Source organism: Lampetra planeri, chromosome 55 (genome assembly GCF_965212315.1).
Source record: "Lampetra planeri chromosome 55, kcLamPlan1.2.h2, whole genome shotgun sequence".
Lineage (NCBI taxonomy): Eukaryota > Metazoa > Chordata > Hyperoartia > Petromyzontiformes > Petromyzontidae > Lampetra > Lampetra planeri.
In genome coordinates this window covers 4175903-4190716 of record NC_136161.1, presented here as the reverse complement: position 1 = coordinate 4190716, position 14814 = coordinate 4175903, and the positions used below count along the sequence as shown (strand labels likewise).

The 14814-nt window shown below is 46.6% G+C and overlaps 2 protein-coding genes across 4 annotated transcripts; one reads left to right on the top strand and one right to left on the bottom strand.

Annotated features, from left to right (window-relative positions):
• Positions 1–333: 333 nt before the first annotated feature.
• Positions 334–4724, top strand: LOC144735445 (complement C1q tumor necrosis factor-related protein 5-like). The gene is made up of 4 exons (XM_078617845.1): positions 334–559; positions 2237–2445; positions 2670–2741; positions 3265–4724. Exons 2-4 carry the CDS (start codon positions 2250–2252, stop codon positions 3747–3749), a joined length of 753 nt encoding a protein of 250 aa, XP_078473971.1. The 5' UTR covers positions 334–559; positions 2237–2249; the 3' UTR covers positions 3750–4724.
• On the bottom strand, positions 1212–13970 carry LOC144735446 (uncharacterized). 3 transcript variants are annotated; one of them, XM_078617847.1, is made up of 5 exons: positions 13296–13823; positions 11367–12885; positions 11111–11161; positions 8378–8557; positions 1212–7050 (listed from the first exon to the last, which is right to left on the bottom strand). In XM_078617847.1, the coding sequence occupies exons 4-5, from the start codon at positions 8512–8514 to the stop codon at positions 6627–6629; spliced, it is 561 nt and encodes a 186-aa protein (XP_078473973.1). In that variant the 5' UTR covers positions 8515–8557; positions 11111–11161; positions 11367–12885; positions 13296–13823; the 3' UTR covers positions 1212–6626. The 3 variants fall into 3 exon arrangements, 2 of the variants coding, with proteins under 2 accessions (XP_078473973.1, XP_078473972.1); XR_013588614.1 differs by lacking the exon at positions 11111–11161 and having other exon boundaries at positions 11367–11494; positions 13296–13970; XM_078617846.1 differs by lacking the exon at positions 11111–11161 and having other exon boundaries at positions 13296–13822.
• Between the last annotated feature and the right edge of the window lie 844 nt (positions 13971–14814).

Genomic DNA, 14814 nt, shown 5'->3' with positions numbered 1-14814 from the left:
GGCCGGCACGGCGCACGAGGGGGTGGGTGGTCCAACACCACGCCCGGCCACCTTTGTCATCCCAGTGGCGATGCTTTTACGCACCGCACCAGGTACTCATTTGAGGCTGAGTCGACCCAGGGGAGGTTCAGATAATGGTCACTGGGTGTTGGTGACCGTGAGCGGGAATCAAGTTCGCAGAGCGGCGTAGCGCTGACCGCTTGCACCACCGCTCCCCCACCACCACTTGTCAGACGAATTCGGGGTTAATCACCAGCGTCGTGACTCCCGTGGTGGAGTCCCGTGGTAGAGACCCGTGGTGGGGTCCCGTGGTGGGGGTCCCGTGGTGGGGTCCCGTGGTGGAGACCCGTGGTGGGGTCCCGTGGTGGGGGTCCCGTGGACACCCCACAACGGGGGTCTGGGCATTGCTGCTGCTTTAAGGGACCCCGCGTGAACGTTTTAGACTCGATTCATTTAGCAGTCTCTCTCTGTGTGGACGTCTCTATATAAACAGGCTGTGTGTATAGATAAGTAACTCACAATTGTCCGTCCGCCCGTCGCACTCTGTATCACCCAAACGGTAAGTGACACCTAATAGAGGTTATTTTTTTGGGGTTGGTTAGAACGCGTAAATGTAAATGTTGTGTCGTTAAATCCACCACCACCCGACGTAGCCAATCAGTAAAAAGGTGGCGTGTCACGTCAACAAAACGTGGCCAATTCATTACTGAGTACAGCACCGACCGGTTGTTGTGCGTTGGAGAGTCAAAACTACAACATTTTAACGGGTTTAACGACACACATTTATATACATACGAGATCTAACCACCCCCATAAAAAATAAATGTATTATGAATGATATTGCTCGCGAAATCCTACGACTTTCTGAACTCGTAAGTCAGTGGGGATTTGCCTGCTAAAAATAAAAATCTTTGTATTTTAGTTTAGTGATCAGCTCGTAATTTCCAACACTCTGTCCTCCTGTCGTGTGTTTAGTGTTGTGTTTGTTGTTATAGCTTTTGTGACCCAACTGGACATCTGTGGACAAAGAGCTTTATAGTTCATCGGATTCCTCCTCCAGTATAAATACAATATTCTGATTCTGTCATGAATTGGATCATAAAGGCGGCAGCTTGCAACGCTGCAATTCCATCGCATAGCAGTCGATGGCTCTCGTAGAGAGATAGAGAGATGGAGAACGATGGAGGGAGATGGAGAGAGATTGAGAGATATCAGTTCAGTTCATTTATTAGGTATAGCCCTGTGAGCCATTCTGCTCTTGACTCGTGTGCAACCGCAACAAACAAAAACATGAACAAGAACATCTGAAAGTGACTACACGCAACAGAAAAATCCAGGAAAAAACAGCAAAGTCTTCCAGAAAAAGCACCGTATATCAATGCTGTGTGAAAAAAATCCCAGTGGGATGCAAGTGAAACAATAACAACCATAAGACAAATTAGATTAAAGTTATCAGTCTAACTCTGTACTACAACAAACAAATATGGCTAAACCAAAACGTTTTCGAAATCACCAAAATAAAACCATAATAACAATGTAACAGTGATCATAGGAACTGCGATTCAAATCCAACAACAAACGATATACGTAACATGTACGACCAAACTTTGCAGCCATAGAAGGCAGCATGAGTCACTCCATAACAGCAGGAGTATCAGTAGGAGTATCAAAAATTTCCAATGCACCTTTAAAGATCAGCACACTATAATAATAAAAACTGAAGATCATACTTTGCAGCGGTCATCCGGAGCGATACATTTGATTTCAGGCCACTGAATAGCAGTGGCAGCTAGGGGTGTACAACTCCTCTAGAGCATCTTCTTGGTTCTTTCGGTAAAATCACGTAGAAGGGAAGTAATAAAATAATAAAAATAAAACATAATAAGGTGAAGAATGAAGAAGTTCTTCACCTGAGGACGGCTGCTTGCGTTGTGGCCGAAACGTCGTGAGAATTATTTTATTATGTTTTATTTTTATTATTTTATTACTTCTCTTCTACGTGACTTTACCGAAAGAACCAAGAAGATGAATCCCTGCAGTCCTCTAGAGCAGTTTTGAGTGAAAAGAGAGAGAGGGGTTGACTCGGGGGGGCGGGGGAGAGGACGACTACCACCATCACTACCACCACCACCACTACTACTGTCACCACCACCACTACCACCACCACTACCATCCCCACCATTACCATTACCGCCACTACTACCACCACTAACACCTCCCCACCCTCTCCCCGCAGGGATTGACTGGCGATGTCTCGCCTCTGGCTGCTGCCGCTGCTGCTGCTGAGCTTGCACGCAACGTCAGCTGCTGGTGCCCAGGAGGAGCCGGGCGTGGCGGAGTGCCCGGGCCAGCGCTGCGCCTGCGGCTGCGTTGGCACCGCGGGCATCCCCGGACTGCACGGGCAGCTCGGAGCCGCGGGCAGAGACGGCAGGGACGGCAGGGACGGTGAGGCGGGGAATAGGTGGCGGTGGTGGTGGTGGTAGTGGCGGTGGTGGTAGTGGTGGTGGTAGTGGTGGCAGTAGTGGTGGTTGCGTGTGAGTGGACCCGCGTACTCTGAGCCCTTTACTGTAATTATTTTTTTAACGCCAAGAAATGTGGGCCATTGATTGTGACCACTGAAGCAAAGCGACTCGATTAACATTAAAAAATAACGCAAATTTCATTTGCAGGGAGCATCGGTCCACCCGGACCAAAGGGAGATGTCGGCAATTCCGCAGTCGACGGAGCGAAAGGAGAGCCCGGTGAGAGTGTGGATGACTTCGTCACAACGGGGTTACGGCAAGATCCGACACCCGTGGTCCGTCCGGTGCTCACGCGAGCTTAGTTGGCTTTGGGTTGCCAAGCGAATATCCAGCAGTGTTGTTATGAGGTCGTACTCGTTACACTGCGCAGAGCTCTTGCCACGAGCGAACCGCGATACCGCGCTGCTGATCTCGCCAAAGGAGCGTTAACCATTTTCACCCGAACTCTGCTCGTCCAAGTAGCAGTGGTGGCTTTTGGCTCAGGCATGGAACAAAGATGGTCACCGCATTATGCACTTTCAGATGAGGTTCTGCGGCCATCTGGAACGCTCTTCTGATATTAGGAAGCCACCGGGGCCATGCTATTTTAAATGTACAATTATGATTTTTTCTTGAGAACTGCTTTTTGCGTTTAGTTAGTTGTCCTTCCCCTGCACCTACGATTGTCACGTTTGGCAACGTACGCTGCGAAAGAAGCTCAACAAACATATACGCATACATATGCCGAATTTCATATGTTCAGGTTTTCCGGGGAGGACTGGAATGCATGGCGAGTTAGGGCGTCCGGGACAGCCTGGCATGAAGGGCGACCCAGGCGACTGCGCCACGATGCCCAAGTCCGCCTTCACAGCCAAGCTGTCGGCGCCCAGACCGGCGTCGGGATCACCCATAAAGTTCGACGTGATACTCACCAACAGCGGGAACCACTACGATCCGAGCACGGGCAAGTTCACGTGCGTCCACCCAGGCGCCTACTACTTCGTGTTCCACGCGTGCGTGTACTCGGAGAGCGTGTTCACGCACCTGAAGAGAAACGGGGAGGTGGTGCACAAGTTCCACAGCGCTTGGGTGAGCAGCTGGCCTGGAGTGGCCCTGAGTGGTGGTGCCGTGCTGAGTCTCAAGGCGGGGGATCAGGTCTGGTTGGAGGTGACGGGTGCCCACAACGGTATCTTCTCGCGCAGTGATATAGACAGCTCCTTTTCTGGCTTTCTCCTGTCGCCCGAGTGAATCGGACTCGAGAGCACAACACGGGGCGTTTGCAGGTATAATTATGATACTATAAATCTAAATGCATACGTCTCTGAAGGCGATCATCATTTATTAATCACTATTTGATTTTGGGATGAAAAAAAACTCCCTTTATGAATAAACAATTATATTATTTAAAAAAGGATTCACGCTTTTCTGGCATAAATACAGGTGTTAAGATGTAAAAAAATAAGACACATTCTATAACAAGGCATAAAGTCTGCATTCACTACACAGACTTGTGGTAAAACATTCACACATGCTTTGATACTGTACGCTAGGCCTCAGTAAGGTAAGGTAATTTACCCTTTTTACCGGGGTAAGGTAAAGGGTAGGGTAAAGGTAGCTCGGAAGAACTACCCGGTAGGTTAAAGGTAGCGCGAAGTATTACCCGGTAAATACAGTACCTTGTTTCCGCTAAAAGCTCCATGGCGCAGTCCGTGGCTTCCATTTAATAAGGAATATTTAAAATAAATACATTTTAAACACTCTTTTATGAAATGTACGAGTAATGGCAGAACTCCACGACTCCAGGAAGTGGCCCCGAAGCTTGCTATAGCATAAGGGGCCGTGGCCAATTACAGCCAACGTCAGTTTACCGTGAACAATTAGACCCAAGCCAAAACATAACATATAAAAAAGAATGTTTAAAAATATATATTTTAAATTTTTATGATGGAATATAGTATTGTCATCAGTATGACATAAGTATACCACGTTTGCAGTCGACACCACATTGGGAAGTGGGTTAAAATTGAGTAACAATATTTGAGTATACAACGACAACAACAACAAGCGTGTAAAATTGGAATCATCGAGAATATTCCATTTGAATATTATTTTTGAACCATAACAAAGTGGACACATCGCTTGCCATTAAGTTGTGTGAAGTGACAATTCTGTAATCTGTAAAGTGTATTCCTAAATGTGATTAAAGTGCACTCCTAAACTCTTTTATTGTTTTAGTTTTTTCAGTTTCATTTATTAGGTATAACCCTGTGAGCCATGCGGCTCTTGACTCGGATGCAACCGCAACAAAACAAAAACATGAACAAGAAACATCTTAAAGTGACTACACGCAACAGAAAAAAATCCTGGAAAAAAACATCAAAGTCTTCCAGATAAAACACCGCATTTCAACGCTGTGCAAAACTCACAGTTGGATGCAAGTCAAACAATAACAACCATAAGATAATGTAGATTAAAGGTATCAGGCCAACTCTGTACTACAACAAACAAACATGGCCAGACCAAACCGTCCTCAAAATCACCAAAATAAAGCCATGAAACAATGTAACAGTGATCATAAGATCAGTGATTCAAATCCAACAACAAACGATATACGTAACATGTACGACCAAACCCCGCAGCCATAGCTGGCTGCATGATTCACTCCATAATAGCAGGAGCATCAGTAGCAGAATCAACATTTCTCAATACACCTTTAAAGATCAGCACACCACAATCAAAACTCAAAATCATACTTTTTGTAGTACTGGTAGTTTTTGTGTACTGGTAGTTACAGGACCGCCGCGTGACATCGTGTTGTTGGTGTTTTTGTTGTTCTCTCGCTGAGATCGCAACGTCTTACCAAACGTCATCGTACAAAAAAAAACTCTTAAAGAAGAACCGACCTCGTGGTGTGTGTTTGCAACGTGGGAGTGCATGCGTCTCTGGGTTTGTGTAAAAGACAAAATTACATCTGTCGCAGAAGTCAAAAGAGATGCTCGCATTGTGAACGCCGATTCTCAATACACCAAAACCTTGCCCATCGTGGGCGAGTTCATCATCATCAGCATCACGATCCATGTGCAGATAGCCCCGTAGTAGTTGGTATCCACTGCACATTTCGTTATTTGTTTCCACTTTCCTTTTTCTTGTAGTGCCAATATGCTCAAGTAGAGCCGCATCTTTCTGGTACCAACCTCTTATGATGTTTTCAAGCCATTCTGTTAGGTCTTAGGGGACGTCCATAAATGATGTCACGCGATTTTGGACGATGTATCTGTGGGTCGCGCTTTGGGCACGTGACCAGAAGCGGGCCTCGATTGGATGAGCTAAGAGCATGTGACCGAAAGCGGTGCCCGATTGGACTAGTTAAAGACACGTGGAAGAAAACAGTGCCTCGATTAGACGAGCTAGGGGCACGTGGCCGGAAGCGGGGGGGGGGGGCTGTCCTTCATACAGCAAGGGGCGGCGCCAGGAGTTAAAGGGGGAGTGCCGGGGGGATTCGGGGCTCGTTCGGGCATAAAGCGAGTTAACTCACAGGCACATAGTGAGCAGCCTAGGGCAAGTTAGCCACACTTAGCAACAGAACCCGGTGTACATTGAATTGTTTATCTGCCTCCTACAACAGTGTGTGTGCGCCTCAGTTGACATACACTGCACAAGTGTTAATAACTTGTTTATTTTGATCAATCCAACTGGAGTTGGAAGATAATTAGAGTGTTTTGTTGATGAAAATATAAGTTGTTTTGGTAATTTCTGATATCATTTGGTATGTTTAACACGTATAGAGGCTTTTGGGTTAGAGTAAATCTAAATGTGTCGTTAAACCCAACACCAACCAACAAAGCCAATTAGTAACGTTTGTCACGTAAACAAAGAATGTCACTTTTTTTGTAAATGCAAATGTGGGTTTACTCTCCAACACACTGGTGTGCTGTACCAGTAAAAAATTGGCCACGTTTTGTTTACATGAATAACCTTTACTAATAGGAGAAAAATCCACGCGACCACGGGGAGAGAGACACACACGCAAACTCCAATTATACAACAGGCGTTAGGGTCTGGATCGGAACGCACGACCTCCTGCATACCAGTCGAGGTAGTTAACACCTCCTAGCCACCATGGGGTTACACGCCCGTGAGCTGCACGCGGATGATAGACCTATGCTCGTCGAGCATTGTGGCCGTCACCGCGAGATTCATCGCGCTGTTGGTGACCGTGGCGGGGGAGTCGCCGGCCTTCTTCTTGTCGAAATCGTACGGCTTGTCCCGGGAGTGGTCCATTTCCTCCAGGAGTCGATTCGACGCTCTGACGTAGGTCTTGCCCATGTTCTCCAGCTGAATGCCGACCATTCGGTCGTAGACGATGCACGCGTAAGGGCTGCTGAAGAAGATGTCCAGGCACCTTTCGGTGTCCCGGATGGCGTAGCGCAGCACTCCGAGGCAGCCCTTCACGCCTACCTTGTGCTTGCGGAATCCGCAGGCGCGCTTCTCCCCGGGTTTGATTTCTGTCTCCAGGGAGTAATCCAAAACGCCGTGAGATGTCACGTAGCTGGAGGGAGAAACACACACAGGTCACGTTGCGAGCGGTTCGGATTAAAAATCTTTGTTTATCATGGGCAATGCTTGTGCTGTCTGTTTCTATGTCTCGCACACAAGACAAAGATCCCTTGTATAGCCTTAATACACTGCTGGGACAAGTGCTGTTAGTGAGCACCTATGAAGGTTTTACCCGGTAAAGTAACAAGTTTAATTTTAGTATATTTAAGTATTTATTTTTAGTGATTTGCTTACCTTTACTATACTTTGCACTCCTATCGTTTTTTTCTTAGTATTGTTTTTTTGTAACTTTCTGACTGCGCCCAACCGGGACATCTGTGAAAAAGAGCTTCATATCTCATCGGATTTTTCCAAGGATAAACAAAGTTGTAACTTTCAAGTTGAAACTGTTAATAAAGGATAAATAAAGTTGTAACTGTCAAGTTGCACCTTTATTTATCCTGGAGAAATCCGATGAGCTATGAAGCTCTTTTTCACAGATGTCCCGGTCGGGCGCAGTCAGAAAGTTAAAACTACAAACAATGCAAAGAAAAAAACGATAGGAATGCGAAGTATGGTAAAGTTAAGCAATTCGCTGAAAATAAATATGTAAAAACTACAAAAATTCTACTTTTTTACATTACCAGTGTAGTGTAGCACAAGTCGGAGACGAGGTAGTTGCAGGAGGCACCTTTTACTGTAACACCTTTCGGCCGTTCACAAACTGGATCACCTCCTTCTCGCTCCTGTTACCCTACAGCCCAACCTAGACACAACCCTCACCGCTTTGCACCGACGGCATTGACCGAGACAGCCAACAACTGTCTGGCCACGCAATTATCTAGTGAAGACGGCAGTGACGAAGGTGGCGAAGATGACAGCGGCGGCGAGACGAGTCCACTCCCAGAACCGGCAGCCCAGAGCTCTCGCTCTCCGCTGCTTTTAATCTACTCGGCGCGGCCTGGCTCCGCCCTGGCCGCACCTCCTTTCTTGAACCCACTAGCGGGTTCCAGGGGCTTCCCAATGAGGTCTTCCTCTGCACTGCCGGCACGCCCTGTGCTCCACAGTTGCCGCAGCTGGACAGCAGTCGGTGCTGTGTCACTATACCAGGTAAAGCTTTCATAGATGCTACTCGCTAACAGTACTTGTACCAGCGGTCTGTTAAGGCCATACGGAGGATCTTTGTCTTATGTGTGAGACATAGAAACAGACAGCACAAGCATTGTCCATCCACCTGACCGATTTTCGTGTTTAGTTTATTGTCCTTCCCCCACACCTCAGATTACCATGGTTGGCTACGTACGGTGCGAAATAAGTTTAACAATCATGCGCGTACTCACGTTGGATGTTCGAGTGTGTACGTCGATAGGTTGGTGATCTCTATGGCAACCGCGACACTTGTGGGCATCCCGGCCAGAATAGCCTCGACTGTCTTGCCCTTGTACTCGGCCTTGCTCGGCGACGATTTGTGGGACATGGCTCCCTCTGACGCTCACCCTCACAGTCCGCGTGCGCGATTTCTGAGCACGTGGCAAGACATACGCACATAACGACGACAACACCAAGACGTGACATCACAATCAGAGCATAGTATTTCTACTGCAGGAGGAATCTGATGAGCTATGAAGCGCTTTGTTCACAGATGTACAGTAGGGGGCATGGGGTCAGAACGTTACAACAACAAACACAATACACAAACACGATAGCAGTCCAAAGTACAAGAAAGGTAAACAAATCACCGAAATTACATAAATATATAATACATCATAGAGGTTTTTTTTGGGTTAGATCGCGTGAATATGAACGTGCATCGTTAAACCCGCCACCACCCGACATGGCCAATTAGTAAAGGGTCTGTCACGTAAAAGGGGCAGCAGCGGGTTTAACGACACAACATTTATGTTTACGTGATCTAACGCCTCCAAAAAATCTCCATTATGGATAACATAGCTCAAGCGTTAAAGCTTCTGCGACGAATGGGTTCATGTATTTCGCGTGACATCAAGAGGGTGCCAGCCTTTGTTACAATATACCTACAGTTGTATAAACTATGCAACTATAAAAGATATTTGTATTTATGTTACCAGGTGGAAAGCCCCACTAAGCTGCTATGTATATCTTTTTTCAGAAATGACCTGGCTATCACAAATGATAGCCCAACGAAGCGACTTATCATCATTCAGGTGGTCAGGCCACAGACAACCGAGTCATCATTGTCGCTGTGATGATGTCTCTTTCGTATTTGTGGATCGGGGTCATTGCGTTTTCACGCGCTCTGTGCAACGCGTCATCGTGTCGCTTGTCCCCTGGCGATAGCCACACGGCATTTATTCACTGTTTTCGAGTCGTTCACGTAGCTACGTGATCGTCCATCGCTCCTTCGGCATCCGCGGCTATCGTGACCCCCACTTTTCCCCCACGAGTCATCTGAACGGGGACCCTTTGGCGGAGTGGAATTCTGGGCCAGTGCCACGTTGTGTACGTGCAGGACTCGTTGGCGCGCGAAAGAAATGATGAGAATGTGAACGAAAGTCTCACCGGAGCACGCGCGCGATCTCGGTTCAAACTGGCATAAGAAGGCAAAGAGTTGGAGTCATACCGGTTCAGTCAGGGTGCCGCGGTGGTTGGGAGATCTTAACTACCTCGTCTGGTATACAAAAGGTCTTGGTTTCGATCCCGACCCTAACGCCACGGTGGCGAGATGTAATCTACCTCGCCTGGTGTACAGGAGTTCGTGGGTTTGATTTCCACCCTCACGCCTGCGGTATATTTAGTTATTGCGCGTCTCGCTCTCTCCCTTCCGTGGTTGCTTGGATTTTTCTACGGGTCCTCCGTTTTTTTTCTCCACATTTAGAAACGACGTCACGCGATTAGAGTATTTTTCTGCTGCTGCTATATATTTCCACGTGATAAGCCACTTGGTTGAGCTATAATTTGTGATAGCCAGATCGCTTTTTAATAAGAGTTACATAACAGCGAAGACAGATTGAGGTATTGCTTTAGTTGCTCTTTGTTTAATTGTTTAATTCTAAGCGTAATAACAAGTAGATGAAAGGCTGGTCACATGGATACACAAAGAGCGGTGGAAATATATTTCCCGAAAAATGGGATTTAAATAAATAAATAAGCTAATTATAAGAAATGATGAATGACATTTGTAATTATACTGCACTGTTACAGGTGTAGGCCTGTTTTTCTACATTGATTTGAAAGCTGGGAGTCTATAGGTCTCTGTATGAATATGTGGGTCTGTGTGAGTATAGGGGTCTCTCTGCGAGTCTATGGGTCTCTTTGCGAGTCCATGGGTCTCTGTATTAGTCTTTGGGTCTGTCTGCGAGTCCATGGGTCTCTGTGTGGGTCCATGGGTCTCTGTGTTAGTCCATGGATCTCTCTACGAGTCTATGGGTCTCTGTGCAAGTCCATGGGTCTCGGTATTAGTGCATGGGTCTCTCTGAGTTTGTGGGCTCTCTGCGAGTCCATGGGTCTAGGTGAAGTCCATGTGTCTTTTAATGAGTCTAAGGGACTCTGAGTGAGTCTATGTGTCTCTGTGTGAGTAAGTTGGTTTCTGTGTGAGTCAGTGGGTCTCCGTGCGAGTCAATAGGTATTTATGAAAGCTGAACAATTACAAAGCTTCAAATCAAGATTAATTACAAATACCATACAAAGCAAACGGGAAGCAACAGAAGTATTTTTCGCAAGCATTTCATAGAAATGTAGTGTATCGTGTAGTGTATAGTAGTGTATAGTGTAATATAGATTAATGTATATAGCATCAGACAGCGCGCGATGCGGTGACCCTATTTGTTTAATGGCCAGCCAAAAGCCACTGGTGCTGTGAGGATTATCAGTTCGGTTTATTAGAATAACCCTGTGAGCCAAGTAGCTCTTAAATCATGACCAGAGTTTGCTTGACGCGATGTTTATAGCTCCTTGACGAGATGAGCAGCGAGGTGGCATTGTGTGGTTCATTTTATCGCAAGCACACTTTGTGTGTATGTGTAGTGTAACGATTTGCGACCTTGTAACAATGAGAGTGACGAGTGCATACCTATCAGCCCCTTATCAGAGCCTACCTTAAGACAGACCAATTCAGATATTATTGGTCATAAATCTCAACTTTCATCCTACAAAGTCCCATCACAAGGAGAGAAACACAAACAAATAGACAAAAACGTTATTTCTGTTTTCCCGTATTGAAACGGATGTATGCCGTATAGACCATAAAACTCGATTTACCTCTACAGTAATACGGCTAATCCGTATGGGTTGACAGGTATGCGAGTGCGACCTCATAATAATTATAACAGCGGGAGGTTAACCGCTACTCACCGTGCCAGCGAGTGTCCGCCTCCGCCTGACTGAATCCCGGAACCCTCCGAACTCGTGCAACCCAGGTAAAGCACAAGGGGCGTGCTGCCAACTCACGGTAGCCAGTACACTCGTCCAATAGGCGATACCTGTATTGTTCAAAGGGTGATGATGCGCATGGCCAGAACAGACACGAACCGGCTCGCATTTACCCTGCTCCAGCTAGCTTCATTCAGAATATGCCAACTGAAAGCTCCGTGCTGCTGCTACAATGTTGCGTTGAATTGTTCAAGACAAAGTTGCATTAGTGGGCTCCTCCAGCAGGCAAGGTCAAATTCAATGGTTCATGACCCCCCACCAATCATCGCCTCTCTTAACCTCACCTGGCCTAACCGTCCCACCTGACGCTCATCCAACCCTCCCGCTCTTCCTGGCTCCCTGTGCCCGCTAACCAATCAGAGCGTGGAGTGTTTGCTTTCCAGCCTTCTTGATTACTGTGTCCCAGGGTTCGTATGGGACAATTGCTACACACGGAGCATACTCGACAAAAGAAAACGGGGTGACATTTATGAATTTCTCCCCTGACTGCCCGAGATGGCCCTCCCGCTAAAACACAAACCTACTCCCATGCGTCATGTTATTGCCCAGGCATTGATAAATGTTACCGTGATGTCCCGAATTGTTTTCCCCTTCAATAAACTGCGCGGCACAAAGCTTTCGCCTAATGACAGAGGAGCCACTGGTGGGGTCTGAAGCGCTGAAAAGGTATAGAATCCTCAGCGTGCACTACTCCAGACCTTTCACTTAATAGCCATAGAGACCATTCACTTGAACCGGAGAGATCATGAACCTCCACCATCTACCTGGAAATGGCGGTACAACTCGCTCCTGGCATGTGTGAGTATGGAGCACCCTAAGCTATGACCTCAAGAGGAAGGAGTTTGATGCCAAATGGCACCCTCTGATACAACAGAGCCTGCATAGCTGTCAACCCCTTATCAGTGCCTACCATATTACAAACCAATTCAGACCTCATTGGTCACCCCGTGCCCTTATACATCTGTAGTGTCATAGTGCCGGCTTGTGGACAGCAACGGTAACTGTGGTGAGGGCATGCACGTGGTGATGGCAGAGTAGAGGAACAGGGGTAAGGGTCACAGAGGACCCCGTCTGGATGCCACTGGAATCTGCTAGCTGGTTCGAGAAGGCAGGTGCGGTCAGGGTGGAGACAGGCCGCGCTGGTAGCATAAAAGGAGCTGAGAGCGGGAGCTCAGGGCTGCCGGATCTGGGAATGGACTCGTCTCGTCGTTGCTGCCGTCTCGTTGCCGTCGTCGCTGCCATCTTTACTAGATATTGCACTGCTGGAAGTTGTTGGATATCTCATTCAGTGCAATCAGTGTTTGATGGTTAGGGTTGTGTACAGGCTAGGCTAAAGTAACTGTGGAGAGTGTAAGGACGAGTCCGTGAAAGGTGTTAATAAAGAAGGTGGCTCTTAGAAACTTTCTCTGAATCATTGAGACTACACATCTCAGCGTTCATCCTGCAAAGTCCCATCACAAGAGAGAAACACAAATAGACAATCACTATTACTACAATCATCACTGGCATTGTCATCACTACACCCACCACTAGTACACTCACCACTAATACCCTCACCACGACGTACCTGTCAACCTCTTAACAGTGCCTACCTTATTAGAGAGCCCAATTCAGACTTTATTGGTCACCCCGTGCCCCTTATTAATCTCAACGTTCATCCTACAAAGTTCCATCACAAGGCAGAAAGACAAATGGACAATTTTGGTTTGCCCGTATTGAAACGGCTGTACGGCGTATGGACATTTAAACTACATTTCCTTGTACAGGAATACGGCTAAACCGTATGGGTTGAGAGGTATGCGAGTACGACCTTAGAATAATTATAACAGCGGGAGGCTAAACGCGACTCACCGTGCCAGCGAGTGTCCGCCTCTGCCTGACTGAATCCCGGAACCGTCAGAACTCGTGCAACCCAGGTAAAGCACAGGGGGCGTGCTGCCAACTCACGGTAGCCAGTACACTCGTCCAATAGCCGATACCTGTTTTGTTCAATTGGGTGATGATGCGCATGTATATATTTTGGCAAGAACAGACACGAACTGGCTCGCATTTACCCTGCTCCAGCTAGAATAATTCAGAATATGCTAACTGAAAGCTCGTTGCTGCTGCTACAATGTTTTGTTGAATTGTTCAAGACAAAGTTGCATCAGTGAGCTCCTCCAGCAGGCAAGGTCAAATTCAATGGTTGACGACCCCCACCAATTATCGCCTCTCTCACCCTCACCTGGCCTAACCGTCCCACCTGACGCTCACCCACTCACTCACCCATCCACCCGCTCCCTCTTTTAACCTCTTCCTATCTCCGCAGGTCCTTGCACTCCGTCTCCGCTAATCATCGTCCTCTCTTACCTTTACCTGGCTGATCTCCGGACCGGTAAGCCGCGTATTACATTAGCTCCAATAATATTTAACTGTTGAATCGATACTACTTGAATGTTGATCGACTGACAGGAACTCGGTAATATTAATTGACTGTCGATTGAGTTGTTGGTGGAAATGAAGATACGAAACAACAAAGACTTTGACATTAAAGTTGATTTCAATTAGAAAATACTGGCAATACTATGTAACACGATTTTTGTCCTTGGGTAGTGTTATTTTTTTAATTCCTCATGCCTAAAAAGTATATAAAATGGCTATTATTCTCCACAAACTTTGCTTTTGTGACCAGGACATTGATATTTTGAAATGTACCTATTTTCAATGAGAAAACGTGTGCATTTGTGTATTTCGTTCACATAAAGTTCGGGTAACAAAAGCAAAGTTTGTGGGGAATAATAGCCATTTTCTGTACTTTTTAGGCATAAGCAATTAGGAAATAACACTTCCTACCCAGGAACAACATTTTTTCGTTACAGTGTAATCATTGCATCTAGATTACTAACACTGACACACTTAATCCCACTAAAATAGGAATTGAGAAGCGGTGTTGTGACGTGGAGAGTTTTGGTGATTGCTATTGAAGGCATTAGATGTTCACTTGAGTTGCGACCCCCTGCTTTTAAGACCTTCATTCATGTAATTAGGACCCCATGATAAGGACCAAAACTCGTAACTACGACTGCCAAACGACTGCTACAGACGACGAGTCGATTGGTGACGAGCATGCGTATGCCATGCGCTGCTTTGCTCCACTGCCGTGTGCGTTCGTACAATGTAGCCCGACAGTCTGCAGCTGCGCCGAAAGCGAACGCAGCAGCGTCGCTTTTGTAAAGTTCTTCACTATTATTCTTTGAGTATAATCACGTAGATAGGTTGAAAGAAAATAACAAAAACATTTTCGTTCAACCTATCTACGTGACTTTACCGAAAGACCCAAATAATGTGATTCCTGCAGTCACGAAAGCTTTAAGTCAAGATCTCTTCACTC

Bases quoted from the DNA above. Each gene is read 5' to 3' on its own strand.
- LOC144735446 (XM_078617847.1), bottom strand. From the start codon at position 8,514: ATGTCCCACAAATCGTCGCCGAGCAAGGCCGAGTACAAGGGCAAGACA. The intron at 7,051-8,377 runs GTGAGTACGCGC...TTCTCCCTCCAG, and splicing joins TACACACTCGAACATCCAAC to CTACGTGACATCTCACGGCG.
- LOC144735445 (XM_078617845.1), top strand. From the start codon at position 2,250: ATGTCTCGCCTCTGGCTGCTGCCGCTGCTGCTGCTGAGCTTGCACGCA. The intron at 2,446-2,669 runs GTGAGGCGGGGA...TTTCATTTGCAG, and splicing joins CGGCAGGGACGGCAGGGACG to GGAGCATCGGTCCACCCGGA. The intron at 2,742-3,264 runs GTGAGAGTGTGG...TCATATGTTCAG, and splicing joins CGGAGCGAAAGGAGAGCCCG to GTTTTCCGGGGAGGACTGGA.